The sequence below is a fragment of the Ursus maritimus genome, unplaced genomic scaffold, assembly GCF_017311325.1.
Source record: "Ursus maritimus isolate PB19 unplaced genomic scaffold, ASM1731132v1 scaffold_16, whole genome shotgun sequence".
NCBI classification, from domain to species: Eukaryota; Metazoa; Chordata; class Mammalia; order Carnivora; family Ursidae; genus Ursus; species Ursus maritimus.
In genome coordinates, this window is record NW_024424008.1 from 29,623,301 (window position 1) to 29,650,482 (window position 27,182).

General features: G+C 47.0%; 1 protein-coding gene and 1 long non-coding RNA gene across 3 annotated transcripts in view; one reads left to right on the plus strand and one right to left on the minus strand.

Moving 5' to 3' along the window:
• The window catches only part of AMOTL1 (angiomotin like 1), a 93,799-nt gene that overhangs the window by 27,573 nt on the left and 39,044 nt on the right, over positions 1-27,182 (minus strand). For both annotated transcript variants that reach the window (XM_040630985.1, XM_040630986.1), the window contains 3 exons: positions 21,846-22,137; positions 15,720-15,864; positions 14,348-14,437 (listed from right to left, as the gene is read on the minus strand). In XM_040630985.1, the coding sequence (XP_040486919.1) occupies positions 14,348-14,437; positions 15,720-15,864; positions 21,846-22,137 (527 nt within the window). The remainder of the gene's footprint in view (positions 1-14,347; positions 14,438-15,719; positions 15,865-21,845; positions 22,138-27,182) is intronic.
• On the plus strand, positions 269-15,712 carry LOC103660710. The gene is made up of 3 exons (XR_567868.1): positions 269-356; positions 1,914-2,008; positions 15,434-15,712. It is a non-coding gene; the product is annotated as an uncharacterized LOC103660710 (long non-coding RNA).

A 27,182-nucleotide genomic window follows, 5' to 3' on the forward strand; every position in this document is an offset into this window, starting at 1 on the left:
TAGCCTCTTTCCTGAGGCAAGAGCAAGAGTGGGTGGAAAGAGAACGGGCCCAGGAATTCAAGGATGCTCCCTTTCCATCTTGCCTTTCCTGCCAGTTCCAGGGAGCGTCCAGAGTGGCCAGTCTGTGGAAACCGTCTGCACGTATGCTCTGAGTGCCAAGCTCGACTGCCAGCTGAAGCATGGGATGATGGGTCCCAGCCACCTCTGTGGAGGAGTCCCGGGGACGGAGACTGGGTGTGGGGTCGGACCGTGGGGCTATCGGGGCCCCGTGTGCCACACCGCTCGTTTTTAACGCAGGGCTCCAACCTACAGCTGGAGTTCGTGAGGAAGCAAAGCTGTGACCTGGCTCTTCTCAAGTACGTATCAACTTCTAGGTTTTCCTGAGATAATGGGTTTTGAGGAGTTTTTCCCTGAGCCCAATGTAACTGGAGGGATGGGGGAGTCCAGCTGCAGCCAGCTTGACCAAGGGCTGACTAATTTACTGGAATGCTTGGAAGGTAAAAGATAGGTTTTCTTTTCCCTCTTCTCTCCTTTCAGCCAGAACCAAGGTTTACCCATTTGCTGGCTGGTTCTTTGGGGATTCAGCTCTCTCCTGGACTTCGGGCACACTGTGTGTGTGTGTGTGTGCATGTGTGTGCAGACATAAACACAGACAAGCGAACTCTGCTCAAGTTCCAAACCCCATACGCTCACTCAGCAATGCACTACTAGCCCATTTTGGCGTCTGGTTCTGCACAGTTATTTTCCTGGCACTTCTCAAGGAATGTTCTTGTTGCCTTGGATGTGGCAAGAGGGAGTGGTGGTGACAGAGTTAAGGGAGGAGGAGGCAGGCACAATCCAACACACCTCCTCTGAAACGCCGATGACTAAAGTCTCGTTCTGACCGATGAGACTGATTTTGGCAGTCCAGTCTCTGGGCCGCTCTGAGTAAAGAGAATGTAGGACGTTACCAGAGAACAGGTCGTGGACTGTGGGAGCCAGAGGGGAAGAGACTGGCAGTGGCCCGGGCCTCCGTGTAGCCCAGCAGAGGCCCCACGTCCAGCACTCGTGGGAGACGGCCTGCAAGAAGCAAGTGCTTCCTCACTGTATCCCCACAGAGCAGACAACTTCCACGGATTTGGCTAACACTCAATTTAGAAGAGCCATTGCTACAGTCCTCCACCCACAGGGCTAATCTGCAAGCAGCCATGAGTGTACTACCAAGTCCCCTGATCTGCCCCTGCCAAGCACTCCCCATTTGAGGTGGTCTCCAACGTGAGAGGCCAGTCAGAGTCTGTCACCTAGGAGCGTGCAGATAGGAGCTGGGGAGAGGTATGATGCTGACACGGACAGGTAACCCAGCTCTTCAGCTAGCAGCCATATTCGAGCATGTGCTTTGGAGAAGCAGAGAAAGCCATACCATGGAGAACGAAGAATCAAGCAGGAGAAAATAGAAAGGGGGATGAGAGTCCATGTTATATTACAAGGAGGGAGGAAAACAGCCATACAGACAGACACAGACCCCTAAATACAAACCATGCCTTGATTCCCACAGACAGGCCAGCCTGGGCCCCTAGATCTCACGAGGCCTGCCTTCGCTCCCCACCTGGGGGCTCCCTCACACCCTTATGTTCTCAGAGAACAGTCCTCTTATCTGGGCTTAAGTTAGCTCAGGCAGATTTTTCTTTTCATAGTGAAAGATCACTAAGGACTCACCCTTCTTTATACGTCTACTCCCTTCTCCACCAAGAAAGGGCTTGGTAGTTTGGTAACACCTCAGCAGGGTGCTGACCAACACTAATGCTGTCGGTTCTGGTAACCAGAACCTTCTCTGCGCTGCTAATGAAATAGACTCCCTCTTGTGAAAAGATGTCCAAATAATTATCTGCCATATTCTCTCCCTAAATTTTCTTCTCTTGTCTCTGCTTCCTCAGGGGTGCTTCGGCTCTGAGCTCCCTGGCACCATATCTTGTAACACTGGACGGATGTTGGGCAGGACTCCATTCCAAGGGCCACAACAAGCTATGAGGTAAGTGAACAGTCAGATCCTTTTGGAAATCCTGTTGACACTAGGAGAAATTCCTCTGTTCTGAGCCTGTGCGGCTACAGAGACAATAGGAGGTATCCCATTCAGTTCACTATCTGCACGTGATTCAGGTTCATTCTGCCTCGAAGATACTCTCACGCTGGAGCGCGTTCTTGACAGCGGCGCTCACCCGCTCGCCTCTGTCTGAGCATCAAACCGATGAACCCAGAAAGAGAACCCCCTATAAATATAATCCAAACAGGGCACTGTTTACATTAGAGAAGAGTGACCTATGGACACGAGGCCTACTGATGTAAAAGAGGAAAGATGATCTACCTTTAAAAGCCACACTAATTAATTCAGCCACGAAAAAGTAACATACTACAACACTGACCCCATACGCTGCCTGTTTGGCTTTTCACGGTCTTTTAAAAATTGTCTCTAGGGTTTCTCAGGTAAGGCAACGTGGGATTTCAGGAAAGGGTCTGCAGCTCCCGCCGGCCGAGGATGCAAGAGCAGGTTGCCATGGTTCCGCCCGGCGAGTGGAGACAGAGGTCGCGAGTGGGCGGCGAAGGAGGCCTGTTAACAACACGGGGACTCTCCAGCGGGGCTTGTTCTACACGGCGCAGGGAGTGGACTGCTTTTAAATGGATTCTCCATAAGGGAAATTAAGAACGGGAGTTCAAACCCAACTGTTCTGCAGAGCCTCGGCAGAGAGAGAGGGGAGGGCACTGAGTAGGAAGGAGGGGGTTCTGAAGAAGGCACCGTGTCTCAACTAGAAATCTTTCCAGCTTAAATTTAGAATTTCCTTTCAATTTAAAGGGAAAATAGACTGTCCCTTTTACACAGTACTATGGCAGCAAGAGGACTCTAAAATACGAATCAGTTTTCAAGGCCCACCCTGAAGGTGACTTGCTGCGTGAAGCTTTTCTGATTTCTTCGATAAAACAGATCTCTCTGGCATGGGAAAGCCTGAACTCACACACTTGGCTGAGGGGGCGGCAGGCGGGGGGAGTCATCCAATGAGCCCTTACCATCTTCTGCCTTGTAGTCCACTTACGGTGGCCCGTGTCTGCCTGTGTGGGTCTTCCTACTGAGCGTACTTCATACTACCCTTGTACTTAAGAATTTCAGACAACAAAGGTGTTTCACAGGGAAACAGTTACGGCAGGTTTAGGCAACAGCTTATCGAGGAAGAGGATGCTACTGAGACATGATCAAATTCCAACTTAGTCTTTAAAATAAAACTTGAAAATGATAGCTTCAGGGGCACCTGGGTGGCTCAGTCGGTTAAGCATCTTCCTTCAGCTCAGATCATGACTCCGGGGCCCTCAGATCTGCTCAGCAGGGAGTCTGCTTCTCCCTCTGCCCCTCATCCCGCTTGCGTGCTCTCTCTTTCTCTCAGTAAATAAAAATCTTCAAAAAAAAATTTTTTTTAAAACAATAGCTCCAGGTCCTTATCACTAGAAAGCTACAAAACCTAACAAGAAAATATTCTATTCATCTAATGAATGAAAATAATACATTTTGGTCTTAACATACTTATATTTTTGTTATATAACAAAATACATATTTTGTTATATAAAACATATAACTTATATCTTATATGTTATCCATGGCTCTTTAATATCCAGGCCTCGACGTGAGTCTGTAGCACCAAAAGTAAGCTGCCTTAGCGATGATGTAGTAGAAACATTTGAATACCAGTAGTTCTCCTCAATGTGATTTTCTATAAATATAGTTCCCTTGAATACAACATAATCTCTTAAAATAAAATTTCTCTAATTTGGCCTTCATGTTGCATTTTAGTGCTGGAAATTATACGTACACATTCAGGTATAATTCACAGGTGTTGGGTTTGTTTTAACCTGCCTCAATTTATGACCCCTGCAGCTTGCTGACTTGCTCGCTCGAGTAGACACCCATGTATCCACTCAGCCTCCAAAGGTCCGGTTCAACCTTCCACTTTATCATTATTTTTTTACTTGAAATAAAAATGTACTGCTACTTCCTTCTCACTGCTGACAGAAAAATAACAAATTAGGCAATAAATAGTGCCACATTAATACAGGAGGCACAGGGCATTTGGTTTGGAGTGTACACATATTCGTTAATCGATTGCAAACCAAACTTTCTATAACCATCAGAGAACAGAAGTCCGTTTTCCTATTTTTGCCTTTTCTTAATATAAAAAGATGAACCACGGACACTTCTATTTCCAGGTATGACCTAGCAGATAGTGTGGCTCCCAGTGTAAAACTCCACCATGAGACCTGGGCATGACACAGAGAGCAGGGATGTGAGACATGGGCAGTGATGTAAGCAGACACACGGGGAAAGGCAAGGAGAGGGCCAGTATCTACACGCGCTGCTCCTGGACTATGGCAGTTGCTACATCGCCTCACACCGTACACCTGAAACATGTGACTTTTACTACGTGTGTGTGTGTATATAACATACATATATATTACATATATATTACATATGTACATATATATAATATTTATATATATACACTTCTACCTGTTTTGATTAAGACATTAATTAAGGCATTATTAGAATATGTATATATAGAAAACTATGACTTTCAAATGGGCCCTTTGGATGGTGGATAAGCTTTAACACCATCACCTGGCCCAGACCGACATTTACTGTGGGGAAGCTGTTTCACCTGGGAAGTAAGTGGTTCCTTCTAGGACTGATTGAGGACAAAGAAATGTGTGGCCCGCAGTTAAATTCTCTGCCTCCTTCAACTTCTGCAACACCTCCCTCCCATTGTCATTTTTGTAATTTGCTTTGAACTGATCCTTTTCTTTCTCTTCTTTCTACCAAACCGCAGCAAAAAGAAAATTAGTAACAGATGCAAGCTTATTTTTAATGGTCTACGACCAAATTTTCTGGACTTAAAACAAACATTTTGTCCCCTCAAAGTTCTCTGATTCCATTAAGGTCCAGCTGTATGCTCTCACTATTATTCGTGAACCAAAAATAGTTTCAAAAATGAATTGTAAAGGAACCGCATCACAGAATTACTCATTGTATTCTGATGATTTTTTATTTTTCATCATCTCAAGAACAAAAAGTTTAATTTCATAGATATTTTGAGAAAACTTTTTTTTAGACTCTGAGCTCTATTCTGGTCTCAACAATTTTTTGTTTTCGTATTTGAAGTGAGATCCTGGATTATCCAACAAGGCCTTCTGTTACAATTGGCCAGGGTTCAAAGATAAATGGAGAAGTCGGAAGCACAGAATATTAATTCCAGGAGTTAGAACTCACTTGAGAAGACCCAAAGACATTATTATTAAGTCACAGTGCTGGGCTAAATAATTTGCAACCAAATAACACTTCTAGGAAGGAATTATTTATGCCCGCACTACTATCGCGGATTCTTTTTGAGATAAAAATGTGAAATCTTTCATCACCCCCAGAGTCAAAAGAGATGACCTTTGGACAAGGGAAGGAAAAAAAGTAAAAAAAAAAAGGAAGCTCTAATTCTCTTCAAAGTTTAGCCATTAAACACCTATGGGGCCTTGGAGAAACGACTGGGTCATTCTTGGCTGTGGTTTCTTCATTAGTAAAAGATGCAGACTGCACTAAATGAGTTCTAAAATCACTGGCAGTCCACCTGCCACCGCTCACGTTACAACCTCTCTCTGCCTCCTGGTACACAAGAAGGGCCTCGCCACGCCAGCTCAGTACGAGTTTGGGCTCCAGACTCAGAATGCCCTGGGTTCAAAACCTGTCTGCTCCACTCATCACCTTGTATGACCATGGACAAGCTACTCAGCCTTCCTGTGCCTCAGGGTGCTTGTCTGTAAAATACCTTTACCACTGACCTCACAGGTTGTTTAAAGGACCTACAGGGGCTAACAGAGTGCTTGGCACACAGTGAGCGCTCAATTAATGCTGGCAGCTGTTACTGTTCATCGATGACCACAGCCAGGCTGGCCTGAACCACAACCTGAAAGACAGAAAGGAGCAAACTGCCGCTCCACCTGAAGATAAATTTTTAACCATCAGCTCAACAGCCTCTGATGACACTGTCGCTCACAGTGGCAATCAGATGGCCTTTTAATGAGCTCTGGTTCAGGGCACACATGCATTGCTGGTGACCACATTTGTGACCTTCAAGGTCCTCTCCAAGACCAGCAGACCTCATCTCACAGAAGGCTGCTTATGGCAGGAATTTCTGGCACTAAGACCTCACTATCCAGGCGGTTTCCCACTATCCACTACAGGCTGATCCTGCCCAGCCCGAACTCCCTCATCAGCAAATTCTGGATCCTCGCTAGGAGCTAAGTCTGGTGACTGCATTTCTACGTGTCCCAGTTTATTTAAAATGATGGCAATCATACTCACTCATTTAGGGATGAAATAAAAGATGACTCCCAGGAAAGACAATGACAATTACATCTTGGTTTATAAATTAGGGCAATTCACAAAGTAAGATGTAGGGACTACTTCAGGAGGTCTTTCTTTTCCATCCTCCTTTTACTGAGGTCCCTGCTTTTTTTCTTCTTCTATGACTAGTACTTGGCAAAGAGGTGAGCACGCTAGGGTCTCCAGACCAAACCCCACAGCCTGATTCCATCCATCAGGTTTCACTGGAACTCAGCCACGCCCACTTGCTTATGGAGTATCTATGGCAGCTTTCAGGTTACAGGGACAGAGTGGAGTAGGGACAGCCCCAAGCCTAAAATTATTTACCATCTGGCCCTTTATAGAAAGAGTTTGCTGACCTGAGGCCTAGAACACAGCTAGCTCAGAGTACACAGCCAATAACTGTTTGGTTAAATGACAACCATCGTCATTGTATTCAATATCCAATAAATACTTATTAAATGACTGTAAGGGCCAGGCACTGTACCAGGTTCTAGAAATACAAAGGCCTGGGACTGCAATGGTGAGGAAGACAGACGGGGCCCCAAGCCTCATGCTGCGTACAGTTTTGCCAGGGAACACAGAACATGACCATCCAAACAGTTACTTATGTACAACTCTGATGAGCCTTTACAAGGGGAAAAGTACCTGGCGTTGGGGCAAGATGTAAGGAAGACTTTTCTGGCAACTGCCATTTAATGTGAGCTGAGACCTGGAATCCTGGATTTCCTGATTCTGAACGTTCAGGGAAAGTAAGGTTTCCTGACAGCACATGAAACGCAAACCGACTTCAGCATGTTTTTCATTTTGTGCTTACTCCATCCACCCATCCACCCAGGTATTAGTACAAGAAACGGGGACCCTAATAAAGTCACAGACATTTGCTTTTTCAATCCCCTCACAGGAATGCCAAGCAACAAAACCGGTTTAAAACCAACAATGTGAAGACCATAACCCGCCTTCAGTTGTTAGAGACCAATGTCAACGCATGACCAAGAGACAGTTCTTCAACCAGCTCTGGTTCTTGAAGCACGGAAAATCAGCCTACATGGAATGATGTTAATTTTCACACTTGGGGAGATTCCACTGAACCTAAACAGATGCCCTGTAGCCTGGGTGTGCTTCTGGTTGTCGTGTGGGTTTCAAGTTTCTCAGCGCAGCCTGTCAAAGTTGATCAAGCGGCTTAAGCACGCACATGCTCTGCTTTCCAAATTCAGCAAGGCTCGGTGAGCTACGTGGGCATTTCTCAGGAACATGGCCCATTTCCCCACCCTGAAAACTGGCAGGTCCCGCCAGAGATGGTGAGCACTGAAGCAGATGGAGGGAGGATGCAAGGAGGCAGGAAGAAGTATTGCAGAATAAATGCATTTTAGGGAGTCTTTGCCTTTCCTATCACTGGTTATCCCTCAGAGGCCTGTTGGTTCAATCAGAGAGATTCTATTTCTTTAGAAGAAATGGAGGTACAGGGAGATGAAGCATCTCTCTTCACTTCACTGAGTACATAGGTAAGACACCAGGATTTACAAGATGTAGCAACTGATCCAAGATTATCTGCTTGAGCCTGTGCCTACAAAACCTTTGATACTTAGGACTGCACAGTCCTATTAAATGTAGGGGTCATCTTTAATGAAAATTAATTAATTTAGGGCAAGGAAATTTTCTTGACTTAAATGATACTGCCTTGGAGGCTTCATGGTCCTTAACCTTCTCCCAGGCACTCATCTGTGGTATCTGGAATGGTCTATGGATTGGTCAGTGTGAGCATCTGGCCGGTTGCTACAAAAACTTTCATATACCAGGGCCAACTCTCATCTCCAACACAACCACAGAGGAGTAAAAGAGAACGAGTCAAGGGAACCAAAGTCAACTCTGTTAATATCAACCTTCAGGAAAAATACTATTAAGTATACTGTCCTCACTAGTAAAAGATTTCCCTTACCTGGATATCTTCCTACTACTTAAAAAAAAAAAAAAAAAAAAAAGGAAGGAGGGAAGGATGCAGGCAAAAAAGGGAATTTGAGCTTTTTTTAAAAAAGATTTTATTTGTTTATTTGAGAGCGAGAGTGTGCGTGCAGGAGCAGGGAGAAGAGCAGAGGGAGAGGTGAAGGGAGAGAATCTCAAGCAGACTCCCCGCTGAGCGTGGAGCCTGACGTGGGGCTCGATCTCACAACCCCAAGATCTCACAACCTGGGCTGAAACCAAGAGACTCACGCTCAACCGACTGAGCCACCCCGGCACCCCCTGAGCATTTTTTTTTTTTTTTTAAGATTTTATTTATTTATGTGACAGAGAGACAGCCAGCGAGAGAGGGAACACAGCAGGGGGAGTGGGAGAGGAAGAAGCAGGCTCCCAGCGGAGGAGCCTGATGTGGGACTCGATCCCGGATCGCCAGGATCACGCCCTGAGCCGAAGGCAGACGCTTTAACGACTGCGCTACCCAGGCGCCCCAGCCCCCTGAGCATTTTTAAGTTGCTTCTGTTCTGACAGTTCTTTCATTAATGTGCCTAATGTCTTAAAATAACTGAGGATAACCTGGGTTATCTCCAAATACGACTGGGAGACACTGAGCTAAAGAGTACATTTTGATGCCGATGCTGCAGAAGGAGAATTTCCAGCCTATTGTTACGAGGATTTTTCCACTTTTATTCATTTCCTCAAGACACATTTGTTGAGTGCCAAGTACATAAAAAGGTTCAATGGCTTTTAGTGAGGGTTGAGGATGTGTGCTGTGGATATTGGTAAAGAACGCCTACGGTTCTCCCACCTGGAGGAGGGGATCCAGGCAAATAAATGACACCCAGACAGCATGCAAGTGGAGTAGGTGCTGCGGTGGGCTCGGCTCCAAGTCAGGAGAAGCTGTAAGCACAGGCAGGCCTAGACGAGGGGTAAACAAGGGTGCCCATATGTGACAACATCTCACCTGTCCTTCCCAATGAAGCCCGATGGAAACCCACCCCAAGATGCAATGAAACCCAATGAGGATTCAGAACAATCTCTTTGTGCTCTATGTGGGTCAACAGAACCAATGTCTCTGTCACTGTAACTTCTGTTTTGTGTTTCACACAAGCGCTTCCAGGAACCACACATGCCAGAGGAAGGTTCTTGCAGGAAATTCTATTAGTCTCTTTTATAGTCTACAAGAGACAGAAAATCAAAGTACCTCAAACAGGGTTCGAGAGTAAGAGGATGATTACAAGATGCACGGAAAATGGCAAATCACTATAATTTTTAAAATAGATTGGTCACAGACATGTTTTTGTGTTAATCTTCAAACCCACTGAGAATTACAAGAGAAATCAAGTCCATATGGTTCTGACTTATTTACACCCATTACTCAACAACTTAGACAAATAACCAAATAACTGAATGTCCAAAACATCTTTTTTTTTTTTTTTTTTAAGAGAGGGACACCATTTAACAGCCAGAACCTAACTTACATAGACTTAAGTTTAACCAAATATTCTGAACCCGGAGGGCCTAAAGAACCCCAAGGGGGTGGAGACAAGCTCGCGCACACCGTGGAACATGGCTGGTTTTATCCTGGAGCAAAACACATATGCCACAGTTAATCAACTCCCGCTCAGCCCGAGAATGTAATGTGATCATCTCTACAGTCTAGTTTCCCCGCATCTAATACATTTTATTTTTGGCTTTCTGGCCTAATGCCATGGGAATTCTGCAGAGTTATCAGTTTTCAGAAAGAAACAGCTAAATGGCTGTACTTGCTGAAGACAGGGCTGAGAATGACGACAGACATTCCCTGGGCGCTGCTGTTAGCGGACCGTGGCCCACCTCTGCTCCGTGTGTATGCCTGCGTGCGGGTGCTCACAAGTGCTCGTGCGTGAGTGACCAATGGATGGGAAAACCGGGGATCTCAGTAAGTTAAAGGAGTTAAAGGACAAAGAAGCCCCAGTTTCACACAGACAGACAAAACAGGGATTGGCTTGATGCCCCATTTTTCAGGAGCAATTTGGTTGCAAAAATATTCAAAAAAATAAACAAGCAAACCCAGAAAACAAACAAATAAGACGGAATTCCTCCAAAGCAAGTCATGCGACACTATGAGGTGATAAAGAAAAAAATTCCTGGGGCGCCTGGGTGGCACAGCGGTTAAGCGTCTGCCTTCGGCTCAGGGCGTGATCCCGGCATTGTGGGATTGAGCTCCACATCAGGCTCCTCCACTATGAGCCTGCTTCTTCCTCTCCCACTCCCCCTGCTTGTGTTCTCTCTCTCTCGCTGTCTCTATCTCTATCAAATAAATAAATAAAATCTTTAAAAAAAAAAAAAGAAAAAAATTCTTCACAGTCATCAAACTCCTAAGCACTTAATAAAGCGTGATTTTTTTAAGATTTTATTTTTTATTTGAGAGAGACAGAGAGTGTGTGTGCATGAGTGGGGGGGAGGGGTAGAGGACAGAGGGAGAAGCTGTGCGGGGAGCCCAATGTGGGCCTCCATCTCAGGACCCCGGGATCATGACCTGAGCCGAAAGCAGACGCTTAATGGACTGACTAAGCCACCCAGGTGCCCCCAGTGCAATTTTTTAATACAGACAAATTTCATGACCAATGGGGGCACAATAATCACTGTGTTTAGTGTTTATTTCAATCTGCAGAGCTAAGTAGTAACCACCCCCACAGTCTACCAAGGTCTTTACCAGGCTCCAACTTAAGAGCAGAGAGTTCAGTCTTCAAAAGGCAAACTAGATATTTAGTGATCGGGCCAGGAAGGCGCTTCTCCATCCATTACCTGAGAGAGCTTTATAAAAGTCCTACTGGCCACTTGTACTGCAAGAGTTCCTTGGGTCTTCTTGGCCCTGGACTCCTAGATTCAATGCGAACACCTAGCAAAAAGTCGAACAGGCCAGTCTCTACTTTCCCCTTCCCTCCAACTTCTCCATTGGCCAAGGTGTCTGCCGGGGGCTTCACGACTTAGCCTTAGCTCCTTGGCTTGTGTTACCCAGAGAAGTCACTACTCTTTGGTCTGCAGTCTCACTTTCTCTCTCTTTTTTTTTTATTAAAGATTTTATTTATTTATTTGACAGAGATAGAGACAGCCAGTGAGAGAGGAAACACAAGCAGGTGGAGTGGGAAAGGAAGAAGCAGGCTCATATCGGAGGAGCCTGATGTGGGGCTCGATCCCATAACGCCGGGATCACGCCCTGAGCCGAAGGCAGATGCTTAACCGCTGTGCCACCCAGGCGCCCCCAGTCTCACTTTCTCTTACTCAAGGGCTAAAATCTCAGGAGATTCACTTGAAAAGGACGGCTCCTTTTGAGTGTGAGATGTTTATAATTATGATTACCAAGCATTTAAAAAGTATTCTAATAATAGAGTTTCTCAAAGAATACACAGATAATGGAACACATTAATAACTATAAAGAGAGGTGGTAATTCATCCCTGCCAATCTGTGCCCACATGCTAGAGCTTGACAGAGGGCCTGCCCATTGCCAGCCCTCTGCGTATGTCTGCACCGACTGTTACACCTGCTCGCTCAGCTATGAGAGACAGCGTGAGATGACCCAACACGCTCAAACCTTTACTCATCATCTAATCCCAACCTGCTTCTCCTGCTTTTTATTGGTAAAGGGTGACCAGCCATCCACTTGCTCAGTCACACCTCTTTCTTGGGCGCTCTCACTGCCATCATTCAACTGGTCACTGAGTCCTACTAATTTTGTCACTTACTTCTCTGTCCCCTACTCTCCATCACTACTTCTGTCTTACTTCAGGACCTCCACCTCTCTTGTCTAGATACCAACATCTCTGTTAGTCTCCTTACCTCCAGGTTAGTCCCTCCCTCCCAAGTTCCTCTTCTACTGTGCCTCCCAAACTAGCTTCCAAAATATAAGCCTTGCAAACAGTGAAATCATAAACACTTCTGAAGAAAACATAGGTGAATATTTTTATAATCTTGGAGAGCAATAAGCATTTCAATGCTTATTCATTTCTAAGCATGACATAAAGCCTGGAAGGCATAAATATGGTCACTTAAAAATACCTCCTATAACATAAAAAACACTGTAATCAAAAATTTAAAAAACCTGAGGAAAATATCTGCAACATATAGAGTATAGGACATGCTAATTTCTTTAATATACATAGAGTTCTTACAGTTCACTAAGAAGAAAACCTATCTGCAAATTTGAAATGACACCTCAAATCCATCTCTTGACACACCAGGAGAGGAAAAGCTAATGCAAATAATTACAAAGTCGTGATAAAGGCACGAATGTCCTGTAAAGACTAGGTATTGAAAAATTTGTTAGATATCAAGGGTAGCAAACCGGGGTCAAATGCCCTGTCTAGATTCAATTACATTACACATCGACACTGAGATACTTTAAGCAGTTGAAAAATGCCTCTGGACTGTCTTGTTTATGCCTTTGGAACACAGTGAAGCATATTTGCACAGAACAAATCATCCCCTGTAAGGCTGGAAGGCCCTCTTTGCCTGCATTATTGATGTGTTAGCTTTCAGCCAGAAGGTTACTGTTTTCAGAAACATTTCTCAACTCACACAACCCCAAACCTTATTATTCCATCAGCACAGTCTGGCTGTGAGGCTGGAGCTAATGCCCCTCAGATCAAACTAATTGGCTTTTCCATTCTGACCTGAGCTAAGTGACAAAATAATATCCCCTGACAAGAAGGCAGAGTACCAACAGGGTGACATTGCTGATGTAACCGCCACGACATTTCCTCTACCCAGGCACACAGGCACCCAAAAGCCGGGTGTTAAAATCCTAAATGAGAAGAGTACAGATGACTCCTCTTTTGAATGAAAGCTTGGATGAGATGGTAGGTCGACTGTAGCCATAAGAAGAGATTAAATTAGTGAGGAAAGTGAATCATTCAAGACGCTGACACAGCTGTTTATGTAAATCAGGAACACAGGCCAAGTCACCTACTGCGAGACACCCAAGGATTCTGTGGCAAAATCCCTCGACGGTATTAGTGTCCATTTGCTGAAACAGAATTTAAAACATGAAACTGAGACTAATAGCTGAGTGTTACCATGAATAAATTTGGGGGAAACAAAGGAGCTTGCACCCAACCAAACAGTATTGGAAATTAGAAAACTGAACAGATTGTTTCTCAGGCTTGAGAATGTAGGGCTGTACTCGGGGGCCAAGCATTAGAATATCACCATCGTACGAGGGTCGGCCAGTGTCTGAACACGTGACTTTCTGTTGTTGGAACCAACTCTCTGTAGTTTGTGAGCACTTGATTCACAGTGTTGTTGAGAACTGTGATACAGAAATAAATCCAATTTTCTAAACAGCTTAAAAAAAAAAAAAGTTGGATTTTTACATTTGTAATGTACAATGGATTTGCAGAGATTCGAACCCTGACCGAGGTTTTTCAAAACCTATTTGTTTCTATCATTTGCCTCTGGTAGAAAGAATAAAATATTCTCCTAATAAATCTAGAGGCCCACGGTGCCGCTGATCATTTTGTTCTGGGCTGCAGTGGGTGGGCTCAGTGGCTTCTGGAATCGAGCGCCACACATGGAGATGCATGACGGGACCATTCGGTGACTTGATGCTGCAAGGGACAGCTGGTCCAGAACCGCTCACCCTCAGGAGCACAAAAAATATGCCAAGAGGACCAGAGCCCACCATGGGCCTCCTTCCCTCTCCATGGAGGAAAAGAGTTGTGCCTTATTTAAATGGGTGAATGCCAGGAAAGGCGTGACCTTGCTATTTCTTGGAGGATATTCGAGAAAAACAGAGAGAAACTATAGGTCAGAAAGACAGAATAAACATTGCCAAAATAATAGAAATCAGCCTTGGCTTTGTGCCTGGCAGACCTAGGAGGGTCTCCTCTGAGGCCCAACAGCTTCTATGCTACATGAACACACAAGAAGCAAACCGCCTGCTTAAAATTAACAAGATTCCTTCCTCAGGGCCCCGGTTTTTAAGAATACCAATGTGGGGCCAGAGAAACGTGGAGACTCACTCTGGGAAGCGTAGAGCCCCTCTGCAGCTCTGTCTTCGTGCCCGTCGTATTCCCTGCTAGACAGCTGCCTGTTGGCAGTCTCCAGGCGATCTGCGCACAGAGAAGAAATGGTCACAAAGAAGTGCGTATAGATCTAAATCAGCATCCCACCAAGAAATGACATGGGCGCCTGGAGCTCCAAACTGAATCCCTCTTGGGGAGAGACATAGGTTCTAAAATACCCAGAGGAAAGCCTCCAGACGCCACACTGTGTGCCCGTGTGCAGTGTGGTGTCAGCGGAGTGAGGCAACTGAGCACAGGTTCTGAGAACCGCATCGCTGCCTGCCAGGCCAGCAAACCTGTTTGGAAGTCCTTGCAAAGGGGTTAAATGTCCTTGGCCTCAAACCCAGCCCTAGTCTATCCCTGACCGCCAGCCCTACAGTTAGCCAGTGCTGCCATGTGTAGCTGGGAAGCAAAAAATAGAAATAACAATGACAATTGTTATCAAAATTGAAAAAAAAAAGTCAAAACGACCTAATGGGGATAAAGATTCTACCTAATGAGTTCTGTGTTTGCTCAAAAAACTTGGTAAATCTCCATTTATTCAATTCAATAATTCAGTTTAGTAAGTCTTTATTGAATGTCCGTGATTCCCAAGACAAAAGGATTTGTGGTAATGGGAAAGGTAGGCTCGAGCTACTGGAGACCACCAGTACATTATTTTCACCAACGAGGCAACTGAAAAGTGGCTTAGCTCACTGAAAGACAAGTCAAATGCTATGGGTTGTCATTCTGTGTCGGGGACTGCCAACATCCTACAGCAGGTGGCTTCCAGCTTTCAGGGAGTTTATATATAGCTACTTGCTTCACATTTCTTCCAAGAGGATGCTGTCTAGCTCTGTCTCCTATACTATATCTAGCAAGTGTTGAGTAGCGGCTTTCAAAGAATGCTACCAAATGACTCAGCCTGATGTGGGAAGGGCTGGGCATCCAACATCGGTCTTTTCAAACATTCTCCTTCGCATAGTCACAAATCACTGCAAGGTACTATTATTTTATTATTATTTTTTTAATTTTGAAGTTATGTTTTTTATTTTTATTTTACAGAATCAATTTGCTGCTGACCCTTCAGTACTTTTAAAGCAGGGAAGGAGCTGTACACACATTCCCTCACTTTTATAGACTCGTGCATAGACGCTGACACTTCTCAGGCCCAAGGCAGCAACCCACAACCCACAACCTACACAGGAGAAGAGAACCATCCTGCCCTTTGAGCACCCCTGCCCCGGGTGGTTGGACTTCCCGAGATTACTGGACGCAATGTGGCCCAGAAGGCAGGCCCCCAGCTCCATGGGAGTCTAGGGTAGGGAGCATGCGATGGGGCCGGACGTGCCTCGGAGGTCTCTGTTGAAATCATGAAGCCTTCGGATCTCGCCTTCCAGTTTGTTCCTCATCGCCTTGTCCAGTGATTCCCGCTTGGTAGTGGACTTGACCAGGCTCTCATAGGCTTCTGAAATTCTCTGAAGTTCTTTTTCAAACTGCAAGAAAGAAGTAGCATGAACGTGGGATTCCTGACATGCCTCCTGGTGTCTCTGCGCGTGCGAAGGCGTGTGTTCGATGCAGCCCTTCAGCATCTCCGGTTGCACTGTCTGTAGATGGCACCTTCGATGCCATGTCCCCTCTGCCCTCCAAGGGCCACACTAGGGCCCTGTAAACAGCAGGTTCTCAAGTCTGGCTGGACCACCTGATGTCGCCTTGAAGGGGTGAACTTAAACATAACTTAAACCCTCTACATTTTGCATGGCAATTTGTAACTATTATTATTCCTCTCACTTTAGAAAAGGGAAAAATACTACTGTACAGAAAAACTCAAGGACCCCAGCCAGAGCCCACATTTCCAGACTCCAAGTGCAGTACTCTCCCAGGGACCCTCCTACCCATCTCCCCAAGGAAAATAAAATTCACATGAGGAGAGGCATCGATACACAGAATTTTACCCCTTTGTCTATGAACGTATCTACATAAGGACAAAGGACTTGTATCTAATTATACACAAATGCACCACAGAAAACCTCTTTATGTGAAGGAATTGAAAGATATGGGGTGAAAATCATTCTTTCTTCATTTTTCACTAAGCCGAGGGCTGTGCCTTTAATTTCTGGCATATTTAAATCTGTAACAAGTGGTTGTAACTGTTCTAACAGGAGTCTTCTCTCATAGCACGTTTTCTGAAGTAGATCTCAACAACTCCCATTTTACTGTTACGTAGCATAAATGCAGGAGAAAGGAGCATGGAACCCTGATGAACTGCTGCTCTGAGTTGGGACCGGAGGCCAAGTGGGGAGGGTTGAAGCCCTAGCGCCCCTCACTGGGCACCAAGAGGCCTGAACCGTGTTTTCAGTCTGTCCACAAGAGAGCTATGTCATCGTGAGCCAGGCACCCTCACTGCTGGTACCCCAACCACTCAGATCAGAAAGCCCCTGCTGAGACCCCTATAAATAATTCATGCCCTGGTAAAGCAGATAGCTATTGTGCATTTCCTATGAGTCTGGGTGCCAAGGATAGAGAAGGAGGTAAGATAATTCCTGGTCTTGGGATGCTCACAGTCTAGCTTTGGCCTCTCCCCAGACACATACGCTTCTCCACGCAACGTGATAAGGGGTGTGGTGGTTCTGGATGCTCTCACAGCCTAGAGACAAAGTCACTTCGCAGGGGTAAGAACAGGCTGCTTTAAAAAAGATTTTAGAGGGGCACCTGGGTGGCTCAGCCGTTAAGCGTCTGCCTTCAGCTCAGGGCATGATCCCAGGAGTCCTGGGATTGAGCCCCACATTGGGCTCCCTGATCGGCAGGAAGCCTGCTTCTCCCTCTCATATTCTCCTTGCTTGTGTTCCCTCTCTCGCTGTCTCTCTCTGTCAAATAAATAAATAAATCTTAAAAATTTTTTTTTTTTTTAGAGAAAATGCCACTTAAAATAAGCCTTGAAGGATGAACAGGACTTTGCCAAGCAGAAAAGGCCAAAGGGCTTTGCATTCTAGTCAGAAGACAAGGCAGCAGCCGCAGCACAGGGCCAGAAAGAAAGTGTGCGTCTCTGACATGACAGGTGGTCCAGGGATGAGAGCAAGACGTGAGGGCGGGAGCTAGGCCTAAAGGAAGGACTTGCAGAGTGGGGGGGGGGGCGGTCAACACTGCGTAGCAGGTGCAGCAGAGGAGCCAGTGGGTAAGGCAGAAAGCTGGGGGTGCCCCAAGCTTAAGGAGAGAGGATGTGGTCAATGCCCCGGAGGTTACAATGGAGCCGGGAAGACACGTCTGGAAAGAGGCCAGTGAACAGGCTGGACAGCGTGGGGGCTTCTGAAAAGTGGCAGCCCACCAGGGTGGAGTCGAACACCAAGGCTCCCCTCGGAGCCAGGTTATTTTCCCAAAGGCCTCCTGACACCAGAGCTGATCCTTTCCTGGTCCCCTTATTTCAACAGGCCTTTCTGTTTCTTCCAAAGATACCATGAATTGTTGGTACGGTAGCAGCAAAAGGACAGTACTTCCTGACTCCGGTTCATAGCCCTCCCGCAAATTATGCTCCTTCCTTTTAATTTTGTTTTCAAAAGAGATGGCTCCAAAACATACCACCATTTCTACGCTCATTTCATCTATAAAAGGTGGCCTTTGTTTTTGGACAGATGGGCATGCCAGGAGACAGTCCCCTTCAGGGCCAGAGGGTGTCACCTAGTGCTAGGGAAGCCGAGCAGCAGAGAGCTGAGGCCTGAGGCGGCCCCCAGGAGACTGAGGCTCCCGCTTCAAGCCCAGGACAGCCCCCGAGCCTTCCTCACGACATGGGCCAAGGGACCGTCCCTCGAGCTGATTTCACAGTACTTTCACCTGGCTGGAATACTGTCCTGTGTCCGTATTCTACGCCTCTGATCCGTCAACTCCGTGAGTGCAGAAACAGACCTTAGAGTCCTAACACTGTGCCCCGCCCCTCACACAGAGACAGACTGATGCATGAGCCTTTAAACGCGTAACTCCTTAAGACAGACACAGGCACTGATCGCGGATTCTGTCCCTCCGCACACTTTATAAAAGGAAACTGCAGGATCCCTGGGACAGCATAGTTTACGATCTTAAATCCTAAAACAATCGGGACCTGGGATATGGTTCCGTGCTGGTAGCTACCCAGTGAGAAAGGGCAAAGGTCTCAGTTCAGGACAAGGTACTTCCTGTGGGAAACGGTGGCTTCCCATCACCATGATGCAGACGTTAGTCCCCTTCAGTGTGTTAGGGAGCACAGAGCTCTGACTACATGGAGCAAGTTCAAGGGATGCGGATTTTGATTCAACACAAGGGAGAATTCCTGAACTATGTTTTCCAGAAGTAGGCCCAGTAGGAGGGAGTGTCTCTCCTCTGGAAACATTCAAGTGAAAAATGAATGATCTCCTTTCAGGACCATTGAAGCGAGGATCCCTAAGGGGTGAGAACTTGGCCTAGAATCATTTTCAGAATTTTCAGTCTAACACTCTATGATGTGACTGCACACTCCTTCAGAATGGGAACCACCTCTTCCCCATGCCCAGAACACCGAATCCCCCTGATGTTTCTTAAAGATGAGGGGCAGGCTGGACAGGATGGCTTTGGTTATGAAAACACCCAGGCCAGTTCAGAGTCCCAGCAGGATCCCATGAAGACAGCCCTGGGTCTGCCTCCACGGCGCCCACCTTCCCTTCCAGCCAATGTCAGAAAGCTCTCAGGCCAAGCAGCACAGCCCCTGGGGTCCCACAGAGAAGCACTCCCTGTCCCAGAAACAAAACCAGAAGCAGAGAAAGAGAAATCCTCAGCCACTCCAAGCTCAAGATACTGGTATCTTCCCTGAGCCCCTCATGCACACAGCCCAGAGCTCAAGTAAGCCTGGGGGAACCGTAAATACCTGGCTCTTTCCCTTCGAATGACCATCTAGGCCCTGACGGCTTCTGACGCCAACCCTCTCAACAGCCCAGTCTGTTCCCGCTGCAAACTCTGTCCATTAATTAGGTGTCAGGGAAAGTGGGAAGAAAGAGAAGCAAAACGAATGACCAAAAGGAAAAAGTACCAACAACTACTCTTTCTGGGGGTCCTCAGCCCTCGTTCCAACACTAACAGTGACAATCACGGCCTTGTGCCTCTCTGGAAACAGGGTCTTCCTATCTCGGCCTCGCTCTGGCAGACCCTGCGTTCTCTCCCACTGTGTTCCTGGCACAGGATGCATAGGCTAAGGCCTGTCATTAAAAATTCATCTATTTCTGGTTTTGCCCTTACAATGAATCCCTGCGAGGGCTCCCAACACTGTGAGGATCCCGGATTGGATGTTATTGCTGGCACAGGGTGGCCACATCCTTTGGCGACGTACATGTCTCCATCCAAAACAGGGTCATCCTCACTGAGAAGTGAGGTCGTCACCTCATCCGCCAGTCCTCTCCCCAGACCTGCTGACAGACGGCTGAGCTGTGAGGCCCATGCACAGGGAGGACCTGGGACAAGGCCCACCTCAGGGGCACAAGCCGCGAAATGTTAAGTCACAGCCTTCAGGCAGCCCTTATGTCTCTTGCTCCCAGTTATTGACAACAGCGAGGGAACTAGTGATGAATACAGCAGCCTCCACCAAAATCTGCGTGTTCAAACTGACAATTCCAGTTTGACATATGACTGATTAGTGACGTGTAATAATTATAGAACCATTTGTAATATTCAAGGGACTAAAGGAGCTTTGAGTTCCAGAAGGAAAACAGCTTTTAGTTTCTCCTTTTTCAATCATCAAAATCCTTTGGCCACAAAGTTTAAGAATCATTCCCTGTGTGGAGAAGCTGAGTCAGTCACTGGGAGATTGGTTTGGTTTTTCAAAACAGAAATGTACACTAAAATAAAAAAAAAGAGATGTTTGTGACAGATCAGTAAAAAGTATATGTTAAGAAAAAAAGTCAACGAAGAATAACAAGACGTCCCAATTTCTCCGCCTTCCACATAACTATTCAAAGACATCCATATGGAAAGACCCAGAACCAAACTGCCCTCAGGTGGGTCTGCATAACTCGTGGACCTGTCTGCCACAGAGCTTCATTAGGGAGAAGAAAGAACGACTTACTTCCCAGGAGGGGCTGGGGAGCTCCTTCCCCTTGTGCAGACTGTGCCTAGAAGGAAGCTGCCCCGGGAGGTGTCAGAGGCAAGCTCGGGCCTGAGCAGCGATTTACAGCCAAGGCCACGAGACAGGGTGCTTGTTTCCCAGCTTCTGGGGTACAATCAGGGTGGGAGTGAGGCCTAAAACTGCAGGCAGCCCATTTCTGTCTGGCTCTCATTTTTCCACCCCCAGGAAAGGTATCCAGAACTCGCTGAGCCAAGTCTGGTCTTGACTCCAGGGAGCTCCAGACCCTTTCGGTGGAAGCTCTGCATGAACGTGCCAGGGCAGATTCTGTCTGTGAACGTTTGCACCATCAAACCCACTGCTCCCAGCTGTGTACTGCCAGGAAATCAGAGGCACTCACCAGTCTGAAACGCTTTTCAGCAAAAAGACCACGCCTTACCTGAGAGAGGAGCTACTCGGGCCAGCCAGCTGGGAGCATTAACTGTCACATGGGACCAAATGGCAATGCGCCTGTGGTCAGGTGGGCTTTATATTCCTACCTTTTCTCTTTATAAAAGCCCGATTGTCCAGGTACTTACATCTCAGAGGATCGCTCCCACCACACAGGCCTCCAGACCTCCAGAAAGGAAACTCTAGTGCCCTGCGGCTCTCCTGCTCTAAAACATCCTATTGCCTTTGCCCCCTCACCTCTTCTGTGAGGCCAGAAGCATTGCAGGTGCTGACACGTGGGGCTTCGTGAAATCACTGCCTACGACAGCTCATCTTGCTGGAAGTTTTCCAACAGACTGCGGCCCTCGGCATAAAGCCCTAAGCATGAAGGCTGCCACACACTCGGATACTCCCATGATAATGACACGGACTGAAATTGTGTAGCATCTCCCCACTGGAAATGCCAAACAGAAGAATGGACGGCAGGCAGTCACTCGGACCCTACCCGTGGTTTTGAGGCCACACTGCTTTCTGCGGAGACCAGCGAATGAAACCACATGGCGATCACATGGTTCCTATCTAAGAATCCTGGATGTAAAGACAGACCTGTCTCTCTCAACCCATCCCTCTGCATTCCTCGAGGTGTTCCCTCTTCCACACCGTCCACCTGGGGGAGTACTACTGAACTCTGAGTCTCAGGTCCAGGGCCATCCCCCACCACCCCCCCCCCGGCACCTGTACCTTCAACAAACACCTGACATACTACTACTACTATGAGCTCAGGCGACGCTCCCAGTTTTGGACTGTAAGCTCCTCCAAGGCAGGCCCTGTGTCCTATTTGTCTGTCTCCCTCAAGCTTTGCACAGCACCCGACATAAAAAGAGGTCACTGCCCGCCCATGGGTCAAGGCATCCACCCCTGATGAGCGGTAAAAAATTCTGACCCTCCCAGAGAACGTTCTCCCTCTCCGTCCCTCGGGAAGTCACGTACCTTGTGAAGCTTGTCGGCATTGTCATAGTAACCCTGAAGTTCCTGGTGAAGCACCCGGTTCTCCTCAGTTAGTATCTCCACCATCTGCTGGGCTCGCTCCACGATGGCGAACGCATCCGGCCCAAGCTGCTGGCTGGGCGAGGCGGCTGGCGGGGGCTGCGGAGCCACCAGGGTCATGGGGAGCGGAAGTGGCAAGGACACGGAGTGCAGCGGCCCGCTGACGGGAGGGTTCTGGGAGGACATCGGGCTGTGCTGCTGCACTGTCGACGGGAAAGGGAGCTGGCAGGGACGGCTGCAAGGGAAGCAGAGACCAGGCGTCAGACCCCAGGAAAGCGGTGGGAGGAGATAGTCCCAACAAGACCCGGACTATTGACGTGGACCCTGCTGCCACAGGCCATCCGCACACGTGTCCGTGCCGGCGCAAGGACGACAGGTGCAGACTCTCACCCCCAAATACGTAATATGTTCTCCCTCTGGATCAGCACTGTTGGGGTGGCTGGAGATACCAGGGTCCTGCTCTCACAAAGCTTATGTTCTCAGGGATGGAAACAGGTGAGCCATCAAAGCCAGGTAATGTGACAGGGAGGGACAGATGGCTAGTTCATTCTGAGAAGGCAGGGAAGAGGACGTGGGTGCCTGAGTTGAAGTCTGAATAACAAACAAGAAGGAGCCAGTGGCTGGGGCAAGGGGGTCAAGCAGGAGGCAGAGGAGCATTCCAGGTAGGGAATCGGCTAGTGTGTGGGGCCTAAGTCAGGACTTAGCACAGGCAGACACGCGGATAAGAAGTACAGCCAGCAAAAGTGGGACAAGGTAAGACCAGAGAGAACAACGTGCAAGGTCCTTTGTAAGCCAAGGCCAGCCCTGCCCTCAGGGTGTAGCCCTTGCCCATGGAGGAGCTGCCCCACAGAGTGGTGTGGAGATGAGATGCAAGGGGCAGGAATGGACACAGGGCTCCCCGCAGGGAGGCTGAGCTGTGGTCTTGGTGAGAACCGATGGGAGTCTCATGGGGCCGTAGCAGAAGGGCAAGTAGGGATGGATTTGGGATACATCTGGATAGATCCATGGACAGCGAGAAAGAAGGGGAAGAAAATTTAAAAATCACTCCTAGATTTGGGGCTTCATACAAATGGACAGGTGGTACCATCCAATGAAATGGACAAGTCTTGGGGAAGAGACAAGTCTTTTGTTTTGATCTGCTCTGGTGAGGAGGTCTGGTGCTCCTAGCTGAGTGATAAAGATGGTTCAAAGCCCAGGCACTGGCTGCTCTACCTGAAACTGTGAGCTGCCACCTCTGGCTCAGCTCTCCAACATTCCCCACCTCACTATTCTGTCACCTGTTTCGTAAGAATCACCGTATTTCCTCTCAGCCTATGCCAAGGGCTCCTACCAACAACTCCTGCAGGTCTAAACAGCAAAGACGGGCCTGGTGGCTAGTCCTCCAACCACAGCTGCCTCTCTTTTGCAGACTCGGGACTCGCCGATCTCCCTAACCTTTTAGGTCTCCGTCTGGGAACTGGAGTGTGAAGAATCATCAGCACCCCTGAATCACCTACATTCTGTATCACAGGGCGGAGTCCTCTGGAGATCCAGCTAGTACTTCTAATCTTTGACGCTTATTTGTGTCTGTTGCCTCCCGTTACTCGTGGCTAACTGCAGCCAAAGCTCTCAGAGCTCCCCCACTTTGCCCAGGAGGCAACCTGGCCTATTTTCCTTTTAAGTAGACTTGCTGGAATGTTTTTGGACCCTGTCAGCCTCTGTATCACTCATTTTGTAAGCATCTCTTGTACCCAGGATTCCTCCTGGCAGCTACGTGTTGCACTCTAGAAGAAAATTTGACAAGGGTCACTTGAGCCCTCCCTAGGTGGATGCGCAGACATTCATAAAGATGACCTCAGAAGCAATCCAGCAGATCCTAACAATGTGACCTACCACGGGCCTTGCTTTGGTAACGAACACCAGGGCTCTCAACCTTGACTCGGAAGATATTCCCCAACTAGATTTCCTTATGTCTTCAATCAGAAAGTCCCATCCATTTCCCATTCAAACAGCTAGGATCTAAGTTCCCCAAGGCAAGGTGAAGAACCGTGGAGCTCAATTCGGTTCTTGATTCCTTAGTGGACTCCACTTTCCAGCCATCCTGGGATTTCAGAAAGGAATGCGGTCAATGGGGAGAAGCAAAAGACTACATGTTACACGGCCTCCATTCAAAGGCAGATGCCCGTTCCCAGCCCCAATTACTCCCTTCACACTTCCTCCAAGGCAAGGGACAAATGTGGCACATCTCCTTGGGGCCGAGGTGGGCACAGATGAGCCTGCATTGCTGGTGTCTGAAGCATGGGGCCTCCCTTTGGCCCAGGCATCTATGGGCAGGGGCTTCTATCTTTTAACATTTATTAAACTCTGGGATTTGGGACTCACTTATGGTCAACAGTGGATTTATCTTCTCAATCTTTTTCTGATCTAGAACAAAAAGGAAGTGTTTCCTGAAAGCCAGCCTAAGTCATCCATGATGGGGACTAGTCACCTGACTGGCAATGCAGGAAAAGGGTGTTTGCCAAGGTTAGGGGAAAGGAAAGAATTTCCTTTTTCAAAATGGGAACTCTTCTACTAAAGAGAACACTGGCCCCGTAAATAACTCAGTTACACGTTCAACAAACAGCACATCACAATGGAAGATGTGCAGGCAGGACAGCAAACTTCTATTCCTTGGCTCCACTACTCCACCAATGGATTGGTGAGATCAAAGATCTGGACCAGGCAGATTTGGGCTTAGTGTAAATGAAGGGGGAGAGAGTGTTGGGACAGAACAGGACAATTTCTCATGAGATCATACCAGAAACAACCTATCCTCAGCTTCCAAAGATAATGCTGTTCATTGGCCATGTCCCTAGCAATGGGGACACAGAGAAAAGGGAAAAAGATGGGATGGGGACCAATATGCGTTGAGAAACACCTTTGAGTAGAATTCTATGCTATAATTATCTGTTTGTGAGCCTGATTTCCTTCTGTGAAGTCACAGGGCTAGCTTATTTGAACCAGGTGTCTTGATTTCCTGGGACGATGTACTACTTAGCTCAATGCTAAAGGACTTAAGGGGTTAATAATATCTACAAAACCCAACACAAATAAGCACTAGAAAAATGTGAGTTATAATCACCATTACTATTATCTTCTGAATCCCACAGAACCTAATAAAGAGCCTGGTACCAAGCATGGCATGCATAAGTCCAATACATTTTTTCTGTTATGGCTAACAATTACGGAGCACTTTGTGCATTTGGCATCTCATTTTAAACTTTATAATTGCCTTCTAAAATAGGTCTCATTGTCAGCCCATTTAGATGAGAGAAGCAAAGCACAGGATGGTAACTTACAAAACAGAACAGAGATAATAGGAACATAAAGGATATCCCGCCTAGGATTTTGATTCGAGTCCACGCGGTTCGCAATTTCCCTATCCTGGTGAGAGAGGGAGGGAAGGCAGCCACCCTTCGGTCTTTCGCTCCTGGGTTCCTTGGCCCACGATGAGCAACCACACCACAGTAGGGTGTCCATGATGACACCCTAACACAAAAGTGTCACACCTCCTACAGGCTTGAGAAGCCCCTGGGGAAGCATAAGGTTGGAAATCTGCCTCTGAGTTGTTCTTGTGGACTGTTACTTACATTCCACATTATTATCTTGCATAGGCTAGTGTCTTGTTTCCAGAGAGCATTCAACTAACACTTATTGTGGGTCTATGCTATCTGTCAGGCACCACATTTCCACTTACTTAATGCTCACAAAAACCGGGGCAGCACAGGTCCTCCTCTTTTCTCAAGGAACTCAGTGAGCCTCAGAACACTGCAGAGAGTGACCTTTTCCCAAGTGCCACCCATCTGACCAGTAACTGACCAGTTACCTAAATATGTCTGAGCAAAGCTAAGTCCGCAGTGATGTATTAAAAAAACAGCATTTAAAGTCACATCTACAAGACAAAATGGGGGTCATAGAGGAAAGTCTTGCAGACTGGCCCTCCATCGTCAGTGACTTGGGCCATGCTGCACATAGCCCGACCCCAGAATTGGTACCCATTTCTTTCCTCTGAACTTACAACCTGCCTAAATCACAATCCCAACAATGTACCACCACTGGCCTATATCAAGTCCTTTGTTCTCCTGAATTTTTATTTAAATATAATATTATTTAATTTTTCATGCATGTGTCTTTTCTCCCAAATTTTTAGCATGCATGTTTTTTGAGGGTAGAAAATGACTTAAACTAGGTTGGTACCTAATACATTTGTGTCAATTGATCTGGCCCCTTAAGCCCAAGAGCAAGTTGGGAGATCACATATGCTTGATGTGCTTTCAAATAATAGCTAAACCCCCAACATCGTATTATTAAAGAAAAGACCTCTGGTGCTTAGATTGGTTCTGGATAATTGGTTCTAGGTAGAATATCAAATCATGACATTGTCAATATAATACCATAGCTCCATGTCACTGCCCTTCTCTCTTTTCTAAAGATTTTTATTTATTTATTTGAGAGAGTGAGAGAGAGAGCACACACACGCGCCCATGAGCAGGGGGAGGGGCAGAGGGAGAAACAGACCCCCTGCTGAGCGTAGAGCCCAATTCAGGGCTCATCCAAGGACCCTGAGATTACGACCTGAGCCAAAATCAAGAGTTGGACGCTTAACAAACCAACTGAGCCACCCAGGCGCCCCATCACTGACCTTCTTCTTATGTATTTGGGGTCAGAAAATGAAGCTCAAAGTGGGAGTGACAATGTTATTTGGATTGGGGAAACAGGGTCATTGGTGGCATCTAATCACCAGTCTATGGGCTCCTCTGTGCACGCTGCAAGCCTTCATACACAAGCTCATTCATAAACGTACATATTTACGTGACACCTGGATGCAGTGTGCCACATCAGCACGTCACGTCCACTGTGTCACTGATTTCTCACAGACTTGGGCATTCACAGCTCTCAAACCACACACTATCCTACTTTCAGAGTATGCAAACTTTAGGATTCACAAAGCAGAGATCTCACTACAAAGCAAAAAAGGGGGGGGGGCTTTGACCTGGGGGGTCTAGAACCCACTCCCACCCACGGGGGCTACCTTCCATGTTAGTACAGGACAGCACTTCTCCTTCGTATGGGGTCTCTTTTTTCTGCTTTCGCTTCTTTCTAACCATGGACCCACGGGCGAGTTTTTAACTTCACCCTTAAATAAGAAGCTCATACCTACCTCACAGGGTTGCTGTGAGAATTAAATGAGATAAGGAATATAAAGCATGGCCCACCATGTCTATTCCGAGGGAAGTACTTAATACCTGTCTGTTGTTACCA